General features: G+C 34.0%; 1 protein-coding gene across 1 annotated transcript in view; it reads right to left on the bottom strand.

Moving 5' to 3' along the window:
• Nucleotides 1–15,352, bottom strand: part of LOC149791215 (scavenger receptor cysteine-rich domain-containing protein DMBT1-like) — a 234,366-nt gene that overhangs the window by 19,984 nt on the left and 199,030 nt on the right. The window contains exons 7-10 of the mRNA XM_089969688.1: nucleotides 13,940–14,115; nucleotides 11,971–12,124; nucleotides 5,575–5,750; nucleotides 916–945 (exon numbers count right to left, since the gene is read on the bottom strand). Of these exons, the coding sequence (XP_089825814.1) occupies nucleotides 916–945; nucleotides 5,575–5,750; nucleotides 11,971–12,124; nucleotides 13,940–14,115 (536 nt within the window). The remainder of the gene's footprint in view (nucleotides 1–915; nucleotides 946–5,574; nucleotides 5,751–11,970; nucleotides 12,125–13,939; nucleotides 14,116–15,352) is intronic.

Genomic DNA, 15,352 nt, shown 5'->3' with positions numbered 1-15,352 from the left:
TTGGAGATATATTCGAGCAAAGAAGAAACATTATTGAATTAGCCTGGTGAGACCTTCAGAGACCATGTACTTTTTGAGATTCAAAGTAAAATAACGATATTAAAGACAGTTAATTTAAGGGTCATAGAGGTGACCTTTAAACTAATGGCATTCATAGAAACTTAATCTCTTTTCAATATTACATATGTAGACTGTTGTGATAAAAAAATTAATCAGTCAGGTTATATAAAATCATTTTTGCCAACTGAGGCATGCATGGCATACATGGGGGTGCATATGGCCAATTCTGCATTCATGAGCCTTCCTTGCGGCATTATCAACATCCCTATAAATGCCAACTGACCATACAGTTTACTGATCTGCTAGAACATTTAACAGAGTTTTTGTTCAGTTCATTGTTGTCTATTTTTTCATTTCATTCCATCTAAAAACTGATACAGATCCGCCTCACAATCTGTTGTATACTGTTCTTTCTAATTTCTGTTATAGGTTATTATTCACCACAAGCTGTGATTATCATACTGAATATGCAATAGAACGGTTGCTGGCCCGAATCGTGTAAATAGATGAGTCACGGCTCGCAAATGTGGTATGTAATTGGCTAAGACACTGTACTCCAATTGCAACTTCAATAATAACTAACATGTATTAATTTGCATTAAAACAGCAAACAATACCAAAACAAATCTCAGCCCATGGTACCAAATGCGACGTTATGACAGGTAGATTCAACACTATTTGAAGATGGTTTAATATAGTGCAGTGGTAACTAAGGTATATTTGTTAAACACAAAGTATGAAGTATGAAAACATTACGTCACAATAGGTATCTAAGACAGTAACTAAGTACTGTAACATCAAATCAAGTTGTCCAGTAAACATTAATGTAATGCCAACACAACAAGTTAAACATACCTGTAGCTGTTCCTTCTGCTGCGGTTATGTCTGGAATTAGAAAAAATCACTCGGATTGTTCAAGAGGGTACAAAAAGAAAAACAATTTAATAAAATATATTGTCTTGCCTACTCCATCAAATGCGTTTGATGAACACAGCAATATCACTGAAATGTGAAATTTAGGTTCATGTGACCTTTCTCTTGGAGAATAATTTTATTTCTCAGAAACATATATCATGGCGTATCATCAGTACTTGTATAGATTGAGCATGTCTTTATAACAAGATGTTATTTCAAATTTAGCAGATTTCAAAAGAAAGTCATTAAAATTCATTTCGTATAGTAATGACAGCAGAATTTGGAGGCAAATAATTATTGATGATTTCAATTTGCAAGGCCGTTATGCCGGGATGGTTTATCATCAATTTGTCATTAATAACATTATTTGTAAAGAATTAATTCTTTTATAAAGAGCCTGAGATCATATATTTAGTAAAACATAATTGACACATGCTTGATCTAACTGACTTGATTACTTACGATTGCCAATGAATGAATTATGTTCTTCAGTGAGTGAATTACGTAGAGGCAAAAGAAATACTAGGAATACTAAAAGCTGATTAATCTCAACGTTTTGTACCCAAAAGAAGGGCATTGTCAATTGTTAATATGTAACGGCTTACGATCGGCGGATTAGAAAAGAGTGTTTATCTACGAATTATCTAATTGTGAATGCTGCTATATATGGTCTAAAGCGCTCTCCGTTAGGGATCACTGCCATCTCACCTCTGTCTGCGTGGGTTCGAGTCTCGGATTCGGCCAATGTGGGTATGTGAGAAAGCTTGCCAGTAGCTTCTCGAGGGTCGGTTCTTTCCGGGGATTTCCCGGGTTCTTCCTCCACCATTAATACTGGCCGCCATGTATAGCCTATCGTGTGCTAATAAATGGCGATACACCCTACAACAACAACAACAACAACAACAAATATATATATATATATATATATATATATATATATATATATATATATATATATATATATATGCATTTGTCACGCTCAGTATCCAAAATATATCAAACAGCCCGTTAACTTGCTCATAAAGAATACAAGTTAGCTGTTTCTAAATAGAAAATACATATACTTTACCCTGCATCAAGACCTTACTGTTATATTGTTCATGTGTATGTGTTGTGTGTGTGTGATTTGGATTTTTAACGTAGCTTTAACACTTTTTCTATTTTGTTTTTATTTTTCGATTTTGTTTATTTTATTTTTTGTATGTTCTATATTTTTTATATTTTCTATTTTTTATATTCTTGAGAAAGTACAATGTGATTCCTTTATGATGTTTCAATATTACTAGACAATTTCATTACATGACTACATCGAAGCAATAAGTGATCGTTGTTGTTAGAATAGAAAACATTATGTGTTATATGAACACTTTGTGGTATTGAAATCAATACCGGTGTATAGCCAATACTGATTACATTTCAGTTATTTATGAGCCATATTAATACGTTCAGTCCGAAAAATTAGCTTTGTTTTATACAAGCGTTGCACATAGATATAACTAAGTGATTTGTATTTCCCTACATCAACATTTATGATATTATTGCCATCGACGTAGAAATTGTTTGCTTGCAAAAATACTTTGAAAGTAAACTAAGTATCTAGATGAAGAGTATCCAAGAAGATGATGAAGCGCTTTAATAGATAAGAAAGCCAGTACATGTTACCAAATGAATGTTGCATTAAACAATCATTTTTTATTTATGAGCTGGGTATATATATATATATATATATATATATATATATATATATATATATATATATATATATATATATATATGCAATAAACTGACAAGGAACTGAGCGAAACTAGTATCTAGCTAGCCGGCGCTTTCGAAACTATAAGGAGTCTTTGCAAAGACAAATACAAAACACAGACACAACAAACAAATAAAACACTGTTATGTTTGCGAAATTTTACATGGCTATTTCTATAGGAATTCAACGTTGTAACTCTATTTTGTGTCAGCTAGGTTTTGTCAGCTTGTTTCTGATACTGGCAAATATTTGTATTGACCTAGAAATTAATGAGCCATAAAAACATTTGTTATTTTATATGTAAATTTATGTAAGTGCAGATAATATCCTGGATATTTCATTGTTTTTGTAGTGATAGGCAATCAAGCAAACTTAGAGAAATATTGAAAAGAAAATGTGTCGGATGCAAAAGATAATTTTATTTGTGCATCTTTGTCTTTGGTCTTCTTGGCTTAAACCGCTTTTCATTGTTCTGAGTCGGCGAATCCAGTAAGATTCCTTTTCTTTCCTGGTTTGGGGACTCAAGTTGGGGATGTGAACAATTTCAATAAGTGTTATATCACTGAACTTGTGGCCAGGTGAGGAGAAATGTTCTGCCACCGGACTTATGTACACCTTCTTTGTCATCCAATTAGACATATGAAAATTGATCCTTTTGTGTAACTTTTCACTTTCCCTGACATATTGAAGGCTAGAGATCATACATGGAATGAGGTAAATGACATTCTCTGTTTTGCATGTTTTGTTTGGACCAGGTATATTAAATTTTTATCTAGTCACTGTTCTAGAAAATGTCCTGGTCTCTATCATATGTTGACAAGCGTTGCACCTTTCATCGCCACAGGGGCCTGATTGACTAGGGTGGTCTTGATTAGTGAGTGGAGTTAGATTCGCCCTGACTAGGATGCTCTTGAATTTTTTTTTCCTCCGGTTAGCGACTACAGGTTTGTTAGGGAGGATTAACTTTAGTGCGTCCGACGATTGCAAAACAGAGAATGTCACTTATCTCATCCAGTATCAGCAACAAGCTAAAATAAACTGGTTGACACAAAGTAGAGATAAATGGTTCAATTCCTGTAGAAACAGTCATGTAACGTTTCGCAAACATAACCGTTTTTCTGTTTTATTTGTTTGTGTTGTCTATGTTTTTGTACTTGTCTTTGAAAAAGACTCACATACATTAAAATAACATGACTTGTAAAGTGTTGGTATGTAGCAATTTGATATACCAATGCAATTGGTATATCAAATTGTGATTCGACCATGGCGCAACAATACGCATATATAAACAACGGCGCACTTACACCTATGTGCTGTCCACTCATTAATCCTTTCTGCTTTTTGTTCCCCATCCCCTCCCATGTATAAGGGACAAATGCGCAAAATGCTGGATTGAGAGATAAAAATAATTTGGGCTGGACTAAAACTTTGAAATTGAACTAACACTAAGTAACCTACAAGAATATGGTTTATCGCAACGTAATATCTGCACTTTCCTGTGGGATTTATCTAAAGTGATTATAAAATCAATGATGCCAAGAAGCAAACCTTGACGGCATTAGACAGTAAATTTCTCAAATATTGATACAAATACTGTGATGTATCTAATGTTTTCTTCGTGTTGCTGGTTCTTAAACCTATCATAATGATATAAATATACATCACTATTAATTAAACTATGAAAATCTCTCCCTCATTGTCTCTCTGTCTCTCTCTCTCTCTCTCTCTCTCTCTCTCTCTCTCTCTCTGTGTCTGTCTGTCTCTCTCTATTTGGACTCTTGTTGCAAGATTGCTGTTTCCTAAACCTATCATAATGATATAAATATTGATTATTATTAATTAAAATATGAAATCTCTCTGTGTCTCTCTGTCTGTCTCACTGTCTCTCTCTCTCTGTCTCTCTGTCCGGATCATTGTAGCAAGATACTGGCAAAAATATGTGAAAAGGATTTTCGCTTGTGTCATCCAACAATGTCTCTTAACTTATGTATGATGGTAACAGATAAGTCAAACAGACAAAATGATGAGAGACACATACAGAGAGAGAGAGAGAGAGAGAGAGAGAGAGAGAGAGAGAGAGAGAGGGAGGGAAAGAGAGAAAGAGAGAGTATTTTGGTCGGTAGTACAGTTATTAAAGAAAAATAACGACTTCAATCAAATGCAAATATAATAAAATAGTTTAATTACATCTTCATGGGTAGTCGTTCTGATGCTTTCTATTCCACGCTAATGTCCATACCCTGGTACGTGAATGGCTGAGCGTTCATGTGAATGACTGTGTTAGCCATGTGTTTCTAGTGCTCTACTTTCTTTTTTAAAACCATTATTATGCTTAAATCATAAGTGTCACTTACACTGATTTAATCAATGTCAAAAGAAAAAGAAACTCAAACAAAAAAACAATCAACTTATCAATATGCAAAGGTAAATTTACATAGCAACTAAAGGCACAGAACTACTTTTTGTAGCGGACACACTCAGAAGAAATGTGAGGAGCTCATTCACTCAGTCAATACGCAGTTGGCTGTAGTAAATCTTACACTTCGTTCAAAGGGCAAATATGTGTATCTGTTTGTGATATAAATAAAATAAATGTCCAGTATGTTGTATACGTCTTTCATTCAAAGGAGATTCTGCAAGCTTCGTTTCCTTTAAAAGAAAAATTATACATCTCGTGGTATATCACTGATATAGCGGACATAATATATCTATATCTATACCTATATATATGTGTGTGTGTATAAAGATAGAGAGAGGGGAGATTATATAGGATTAAACATGGGTATGTAGTTCAGTCCATATACACTTAAATCAGTTAAGTCAAGAATGTTAATGTCAACAGATACCTAAGCAGCGTATACTAGCATCTCTTTCGTGTCCACATCCAAATGGGAGCCAGGGTCCATGGTTACAATTGGATATAGAACTTTCATTTCCAAGACACATCACTCTGTCCAAGAAAATTTTAGCAAATATATTTGACCCAAAACGTGCAGAACCATATGCAGTTGCTCCATAAGTGCTGTATAAAAGATGAAAGAAAGGAAAGACTATTAAATAGTGGTGGAATACAATTTTACTTTGACTTTAAGTTTTAAGTTTAAGATGATTAAGAAAAATAATTTATACATACATCACGTTTTTGTTATTGTTGTACTTTATTGTACTTTATTGTATGTGCGCCATGTTGGAGGATAATTGCTTATCGAAGCTTTGTCGTCTGATTTTTTTATATATCCAGCAAGAATGGACATAATTTATGGATGTGCACAACATTGACTGCTAGTCTAATGAAAAATTAATACGGATGGATATATAAGAACACCTGAAAATGTGTATGTTTAGGGATTTGATAAAATAAAAAATTATTTCTTTTTTAGGTCAGATTTAGAAACCGGTTGTTGAAATAATGCATAATTTGAGAGAGGTTCTTTTTTGTAATATATTCATTGAAGGAACCAGGGACATTAAGACTTAAATATTTTTTATTAATTTGCAAACTCACTCAAAGACAATTATTACAACAGATACGGAACATTTCTGAACTTGTAATATGGCATTAGGAATATTATGTATGCATGTATGCATGGATGTATGCATGGATGTATGTATGTATGTATGTATGTATGTATGTATGTATGTATGTATGTATGCATGCATGCATGCATGCATGCATGTATGTATGTATGTATGTATGTATGACCGTATGTATGTATGTATGTATGTCTGAATGTATATATGTATGTATGTATGCATTGATGTACATATGTGCACGTGTGTAGGCTTTAATGGCACATTAGTACAATGCTGGCTCTATGACACAGTCAGAAGTTATGTTAAAAACAAATTAAAGATAAATTGATTCCCATACCACTTCTTGTTAATGTGTCAAAACGTAGGAATTATGTACGAATTATATTGGCATGCAAACTGTACATGGATCTATTCATAACAAAACTAAAATCAATTAAAAGCCAGTGATTGCTTCTCAGATTATAATACTTGTTATTTTATTCCCCAAATCAGTAGAATGTTTCTAGGGATGTAAATTAATGTATGGTCCTATATCCTAAAAACCTGTCGAAATAAAAATTTCATGAGGATAAAACCTTCAAATAAATTTAAAAAGATTAGAATCAAACGATATTCAAGATTTTTGAAGATTTATAACATGAAAGCCAAATGTCAATAAAATAACAATAAAATAACACTTGGGTCAAATTTTGTTGTATAAATTACATTCGCCGAAATCTCTAACTATATTCAAGGAATATATCATTTAAATGTGTCCTAAATCAACTCACATAAATCAATCATAAGCTTGTATGTTGAAAGTTGATATGCTCAACAAGTCTGTGTCAACTTGCAGTCGATGCAAAACATGCAGTTCAACAATATAAATTTCTTGTTTTGAAGCTTGTGGGAGTTTCCTTCCACGGATTTTACCAAGTAAATTAAACATGTGACTTTCTATAATATTTGAAGAACATGTATAAAATGATATATTCAGATGCTGGTGATTGGAATACAGATTTTCTGATAAACTACCATTCTATTACCAATGACACTCACATCACTAAACAGACAAGTGTAGAGAACGCACGTTCCTGATTGCCTAAGCAAGTAATGTTTGTTAAGAACAAGGAAAGTAAGAAATTATATAATTCATATTCAAGATGTTATAATGTAGACAAATATTTGAGTTGACTGTAATATCTGTATAAAAATTGGAGGGTTACATGGTAATCAGCTTTTAATAATGTCATGAGGTTTTGCAACAGCAGCTCAAAACTTGTCTCCATCATGGAACACACCGTTTGCAGAGAGGAAAATATACAACAGGAGTATTTAATTTTTTTGTGTTTATTCTGAAAAGGAAGATTGTTTGGGGAGGAGTGAAATCGGTATCAAATATAATTTTGAGGGTTTTGATAACAATGCTGCTGGCATAGATGCAAAGCAACCACCAGTCCTAGCAACGTGTTTGTGGCATGACATGATGGTTGGCAAAGATCTGTCTTGTCTCTTCCATGATTATGATCGGGATAAACTTGCTTCCCACCGTGACGTCGGGAAAACGCAGTCATGGTCGGGAAACTGCTAATATCTCAAATTATACTGAAAATGTTTAGCTGTGTTCTGAACTCTGGCATAGGTCAGTGCTTTAAAACTTCATTACATACATTATCGACTATTGCATAAGTCTTCTTATATGTGCAGTTCTCTTGGTGTGAAAGATATAGTTTCGTTGTAACAAATGTGAAATTAAAAAAGCATTTCCTTCATATTTTTTAGATGGCAGAAGTTTGCAAACTTGCTCTCTTCTGGGGAGATTTGGAAAATGTTTTGACCAATGTAGGAAGAATTTGTGGCATTGTCACCGTTTCAGATGGAATAAAAAATTGATACATTTGTGTTGCAAGTTTACCAATTATTGGACTTATTCAATACTAACTTAATAGAAAGAATTCAACCTACATATATGGAATATGATTGTTTACCTCTTTCACCCTTTGATGTTACTGTGAGGTTCAATTAAAAAAATATACCGGTGTTTCCTTTTAGATGTCCTTTGCTGGATTCGCATATTACTGTTGAAAGACATTTATTTGCGTTCCGTGATTCGTTTCTCTAAAGATCTTCAAATCACCTATTCTGTGATGGTACTGTTGGGTTTATATCAGTATCTACTGAAAGTTGTTTTAGAGTTCATCTGCTATATTGGACTGGTAATATTTACAGACCATTTCTGATCGGTGATGACGTTTTCCATTTTAAAATTCTCCTAATCATGTTTCGAAAACGTTCGGAAATAACCGAATTGTTGTCGTTTAAGTTGTCAGGTGGAACAAAACCTGATGGTAATAACTGCACTACGTATTCCAAGACTGATTTGAGTGCTTGAGAGAATATGTATTGAGTAGAGTGTAAGCGTGTTGTGTATGGGTACACGAATAGTTATTGTATATAATGTAGTGTTGTGATTATTTTGGCTAACAGGAGTTTCGTTATTTAAGATGCTGTCAGTATTTCTCAACATTGTATTTTATCTCGAGTATATTATTAAATATTTAGCATTAGATTCATTAATATTTACCCCGAAGCCTGGACAATTTCATTGTATTATTTATCCGAGATATTTATACCAGTTGTGGAAGGATTTCAATTCTTACAATGTCGGAGGGTTTGCTAATTTCCATAATTTCCTTACGTTCAAACTTTATTAAAGATCTTGCTAGGAACAACATATTCCATCTGATTCCAAGGAGAACATTTAATCGCGCATCACTTGGTTACGAGGATGTACTACTACAGGGACAGCAGTTTGTTGATCTTTAGTTGGCTGCATGTTAATGAGCTTGAGTAAAATTAGCAAATTCTTAATTTTAAGGTATAATTCACTTGTGATGAGATTTGCATATTGTTTAGACAAATGCATCACAAGTTTTGGTCATGACAAATGCTTTAAATAAATTTAAGTGTTTGATAAAGGTATTTTGTATGTTTGATAATAAGTATGTGCATGTCTTCCATACCGACTTAATAGAGAAGCGAGGGTTCAACCGAAATTCGCAAACTATCATTGAATTCCTTTCGTCCAATTTGATGGTACTGTCATTATTTCGCAAACTATTATGTTATCCCTGGGTATAGTATGAAGACGTTTATATTAACCTTGAGAAAGATTTTCTTACTGAAAGAAACTGCTGGGCCACGGTCCCTCAGCAGAAAATTTATTTCATCAATATTTGAGATGAAACATGGACAATGATATTGTATTGTGGGATCAGAAAGCTCTGGACATACAATACGTTTCCTTTGTGTAGAATAAATGGGAACCCTGTTTCAAAACTTTATTTAAACACTTTTATTTATTGAATACATGTTTTCGGGTTTCGTTTTTTGTGCACAACGATACCAGAGGGTGATTTATGTATATTGTATCGTATTTCGAAATAGTGAGTTCGGTTCATCCCATGCCGCACGTGCGAAGTGCTCTCTCGATGGGACGAACCTACAATGCACAGACCATGTCTGTGTATAAATACCTCACCGTACGTATATTTCTTTATAATACGGATACGTCTTTTCAGCCGGCAGTCTGCTTCAAGGACTTGCACATCTTGAGCTGTAGGGGTATGTAAAGTTTATTAATTTCTAGTCTATAAGTTATAACTACTGTATTACCACGTGTATTTTTGTAGTTTGCAATTTAGCTTTTGTTTACGCAGTATAATGCACGTATTTATGTTCATGTTTGCGACTGAGCAAGGCATTTATATTAGTAATGTAAAGTTACATTTTTTAAGAACTGTTTAATATTGTAGGATAATTATCGAGCAAGGTTAGGTTTATTTTTGAACCTATCATTTTGTGTTTATTGTGTGATAATGGAATCTATATAACTCACCGTGTATAACGTAATTACGTTATTATGCCCATTTCATGTATAGTACACGGTATTTGACACATTTTCAGCTGTGTAATGTCCACGGTGTCTGGAGGGTCTAATCTTCGGAGTATTCGGAGTGGTCCTAGTGTTCAGAGTGTCCGGAGTCGGTAGCAGCTTTGAAGCTGAACTGTAGCAGCCGTGGACCCGAAATTAGTTGAACTGATGACGGATTGTATCCCATTACGTGTAATTTGTTAGCAGGGCTAATTTTGGGGTTTGTAAAAATAAGTTGTATATCTGTCCCTCTTTTTTTAATCACTATAATTTCGCTAGCTGAGTGAAGGCATTTTACTACATGAAGAAAATTTTACATCGTTTTCTACCTGAGTAAACTATATCCATCGTTTCATTATCAGACCGTTGTGAACCATTCACCCTTTGCATTTGTATTTGCTAAATTTATTTGTATTTTTCATCATTAAGTCTGTACGTTCTTATGTTAATTAAATCCAATATTTGGATTCTATACACGCATATATTCATAATTAATTGCTCATGCAATTCGTCCATTATTAAACATTGTATTTATATCTTCGTCAAAAGTGTATGTTGTAAATCCGAAAATCTTCCCTGGCTATCTTGTTACAACATCTAATCTTAATTACAGTTCTTGCTAGGAATGTCATATTCAATACGAAGGATAGTAAACTCTTCAGTTGCTTTATCGTATGGTTATCATGATGTATTACCAATTGAGGAGAGCCGTATGCAACTCTTTTTATTTGATTGTCTCTAATTGAAGTTTAGCAACTGCTGCTGATGTTTTTAATCAAAATGTTATAGTGACCACTGAAGCTAACCATTTATTGTTCTCTCTGTTGGCTGGGTCCATACAGTGTTTTACTTATCAGGTTGTTTTCTTATGTGTTACACCGTTATATTAAATATTTACGTTTTGTGCATCACGCTTGGTTTGAGTTCCTATTCACACACGTTTTGTAGACGTAGAGACTGCAAACTTGATTGCACCATGCGGCTTAGTGTTATGCTTATGTATGGATTCAAAGCGTAGAAAACTCCATTTCTACATAAAAAATCTGCCAGCAGAGTGAACAATTTTACAATATGTGGAAGCTTAGGCATTTCTAAATGTTTACTGGTTGTATTTTCTCGTTTTCCTCCAATTAGGACCTCCCTGGAGTATGAGAATTCGTCTGCTCGGTAATGTGGACACGTTAGTTTCCTTAAATGATCCATAATCGCCCTCCTGCTAATATCCCAGGCAGGCTAATTAGCATATTTGTTCAAGCTGCCATATTTGTGAGTTAAAGCAACGAAATGAATTTTGGGAGACAGCGAAGATAATCAAGAAATATATACGTGCAACCGTGACAGTCATGTTTGCTCTCGGATTATAAGTAGATGGCAGAAATAGCTCTTTAAAGTGTTACACACGTTAGTTCTTAACAAAGACTGACACATCCATCTGCTGTACATATCCCTTTATTTGTACTTAATACACCAATCATTTTTGTAGGATTAAAAATAAATCTATTTTTTACCATAGATACAAAGATGATGCTTTATGATACTTTGAAACAAATTATTTGATCTTTCTTTTACATACTGATTATTCTTGTGTAGTCGAACAAGAAATCTATTCGAAAGGAGGTGGGGGTTAGCTTTATATAAGGATATCTTACATAAAAGAAAATCCAAAGTTTTGAAAATGTAATGAATGGGATTTTTTTTTAATATTGGTGAAACACCATCCAATAATGGCATTAATACCGCACGTGATAAAACGGAGACAGTCATCTCAGAAAGGGTTGACTGTTCTATCCCTTACCTGTATCCAAGCATTCTACAGACAACTGCAGCGTCCATGTCATCCCAAGAATCGTCGCATATGGTACCCCATGAACCTTTATAAAAAATCTCAACTCTTCCCTCATATTTATTTTGTCCATCTTCCAGTCGTACTTTAATGGAATTATTGTCACCTTTAAACAAAAAGATGGATGAATTATAGTGGTATGTACATTGATCTTCCTTTTGTCCCTATGGTCTGTCTCATAGTATAGCCTTAGGTGGGACTATCAGTAAAATTTAGAATACTGTAACATCAAATATCAAACAGTTCATTACTTAACACGGATAGCGAAAATAAAAATGCTATTTTATATTTCGAATACCGGTACAGCCGAAGATAGCTCCCGTAAAGTGGACAGCTTCCAGATGAACCTCGTTGCGTTACAAATGATAATTCATATCTGAAGTAAATAATTACTTTTCTAATGGTGAAATCAACAGCCTGAGAGCTTCAGGTAGTCTGTTTTCGCACTGCAAGCACATTCATCGTACATCATCGGGTACATATAACTCAGTATTACGCTTAATAAGTAAATAAACCTCCATGAGGTATAAGTAGTACCTTCTAATGGAAGTGAGAACACGTCCGCTGATATGTGGTTAACCGTTGTGAAGGTGCAGTTGGAATGGAATAGCGTTGAACTAGTAATACAAGGACTATGGGTTCGATACCCACTTATATATGCAGTCAACTGACAACGAACTGTGCGAACCTAGTATTTATCTAGCCGAGCGCATTCGACTCTTTAAAAAGTCATTTCAATGGCAAATACAAAACAGACAAGACAAACACATACAACAGAAAAACGGTTATAATTTCGAAATTTTACATGGCAATTTCTATTTCAACCTTGCAACTCTATTTCTGTCAACTAGTTTTTATCAGTGTTTTGTTGATACTGGCAAATATTTGTATTGACCTAGAAATTAATAAGCCATAAAAACATTTATTTTATGTAAATGTATGTAAGCGCCGATAATATCCTGGATATTTAATTGTTATTGTAGTCATAGGCAATCAAGATAAATTTAGTAAATTTAGAGTAATGTTTAAAAGAAAATGTGTCGGAGGCAAAAGATAATTTTATTTGTGTATATTCGTGTTTGTCCGGTCTTCTTGGCTTAAACCGCTTGGTTTCATTGTTCTAAGTTTGCGAATCCAGTAAGATTCCTTTTCTTTCCTGGTTTGGGGACTCCAGTTGCGGATGTGAGCAATTGCAATAATTGTTATATCAGTAAACTTGTGGCCATGGGAGGAGAAATGTTCAGCCACCGGACTTGTGTACGGCTTCTTTGTCATCCAATTTGATATATGAAAGTTGATCCTTTTTTGTAACTTTTCACTTTCTCTTACATTCGGAAGGCTATAGATCTTACATGTAATGAGATAAATGACATTCTGTTTTGCACGTTTTGTTTGGACCAGGTATATTTCATTTTTATCTAGTCACTGTGCATGAAAATGTCCTGGTCTACATCATATGTTGACAGGCGTTGCACCTTTTATCGCCGCAGGGGCCAGATTGACTAGGGTGGTCTTGATTTGTGAGTGGAGATAGCTTCGGCCTGACTAGGATGCCCTTGTGGTTTTTTTTTCCGGTAGGTGACTACAGGTTTGTTAGGAAGGATTAACTTTAGTGCGTCCGACGATTGTAAAAGAGAATGTCATTTATCTCATCCAGTATCAGCAACAAGTTGAAATAAACTGGTTGACACAAAATAGAGATAAATGGTTGAATTCCTGTAGAAACAGCAATGTAACGTTTTGCAAACATAAGTTTTATTTGTTTGTGTTGGCTATGTTTTTGTCTTTGTATTTGTATAATGTATATATGTATGTATAACGAGAGAGAAAGAGAGGATATTATAGAGGATTAAACGTGGGTATGTAGTTCGGTCGATATACACATAAATCAGTTAAGTCAAGAATGTTGATGACAAGATACCTAAGCAGATTACACCAACATCTTCTTCGTGTCTACACTCATTAATTAACCAGGGTCTATGGTTGCAGTTGGATATAGAACTTTCATGTCCAAGACACCTCACACTCTCCAACAAAATTTCAATGGAGTCATTGAACCCAAAAGCTTCAGAACTATATGCAGTTGCTCCAGAAGTGCTGTATCAAAAATGAAAGAAAGGAAAGACTATTAAATAGTGGTGGAATACAATGTTACTTTGACTCTACTTTAAGTTTAAGCTGAAGATGATTAAGAAAAATAATTTATACATGCATCAAGTTTTTGTTATTGTTGTACATTATTGTATGTGCGCAATGTTGGAGGAGAATTGTTTATCGAAGCTTTCTCGTCTGATTTTTTTTCTATATCCGGCAAGAACAGACAGAGTTTATATATGTGTACAACATTGACTGCTTGTCTAATGAAAACTTAGTACGGATGGATGTGTGTGTGTGTGTGTGTGTAAAAATGTATGTATGTATGTGTGTGTGTAAATATGTATGTATGTGTGTGTGTATATGTGTGTGTGTGTGTAAATATGTATATGTGTGTGTGTGTGTGTAAATATGTATATGTGTGTGTGTAAATATGTATATGTGTGTGTGTAAATATGTATGTATGTATATATGTATGTGTGTGTGTGTGTGTGTGTAAATATGTATGTATGTATGTGTGTGTGTAAATATGTATGTATGTATGTGTGTGTGTGTGTGTAAATATGTATGCATGTATGTGTGTGTGTGTGTGTGTAAGTATGTATGCATGTATGTGTGTGTGTGTGTGTAAGTATGTATGTATGTGTGTGTGTGTATGTGTAAATATGTATGTATGTGTGTGTGTGTGTAAATATGTATGTATGTATGTGTGTGTGTGTGTGTAAATATGTATGTATGTATGTGTGTGTGTGTGTGTGTAAATATGTATGTATGTATGTGTGTGTGTGTGTGTGTAAATATGTATGTATGTATGTATGTATGTGTGTGTGTGTGTGTGTAAATATGTATGTATGTATGTGTGTGTGTGTGTGTGTGTAAATATGTATGTATGTATGTATGTGTGTGTGTGTGTGTAAATATGTATGTGTGTGTGTGTGTGTAAATATGTATGTGTGTGTGTAAATATGTATGTGTGTGTGTGTGTAAATATGTATGCATGTATGTGTGTGTGTGTGTGTAAATATGTATGTATGTATGTATGTGTGTGTGTGTGTAAATATGTGTGTGTGTAAATATGTATGTATGTATGTGTGTGTGTGTGTAAATATGTATGTATGTGTGTGTGTGTGTAAATATGTATGTATGTATGTATGTGTGTGTGTGTGTGTAAATATGTATGTATGTATGTATGTGTGTGTGTGTGTAAATATGTATGTATGTATGTATGTATGTGTGTGTG

This window comes from Sinohyriopsis cumingii, chromosome 9 (assembly GCF_028554795.1).
Source record: "Sinohyriopsis cumingii isolate HCF-2022 chromosome 9, ASM2855479v2, whole genome shotgun sequence".
Taxonomy (NCBI): Eukaryota; Metazoa; Mollusca; class Bivalvia; order Unionida; family Unionidae; genus Sinohyriopsis; species Sinohyriopsis cumingii.
This window is presented reverse-complemented; position numbering and strand designations above follow the sequence as displayed.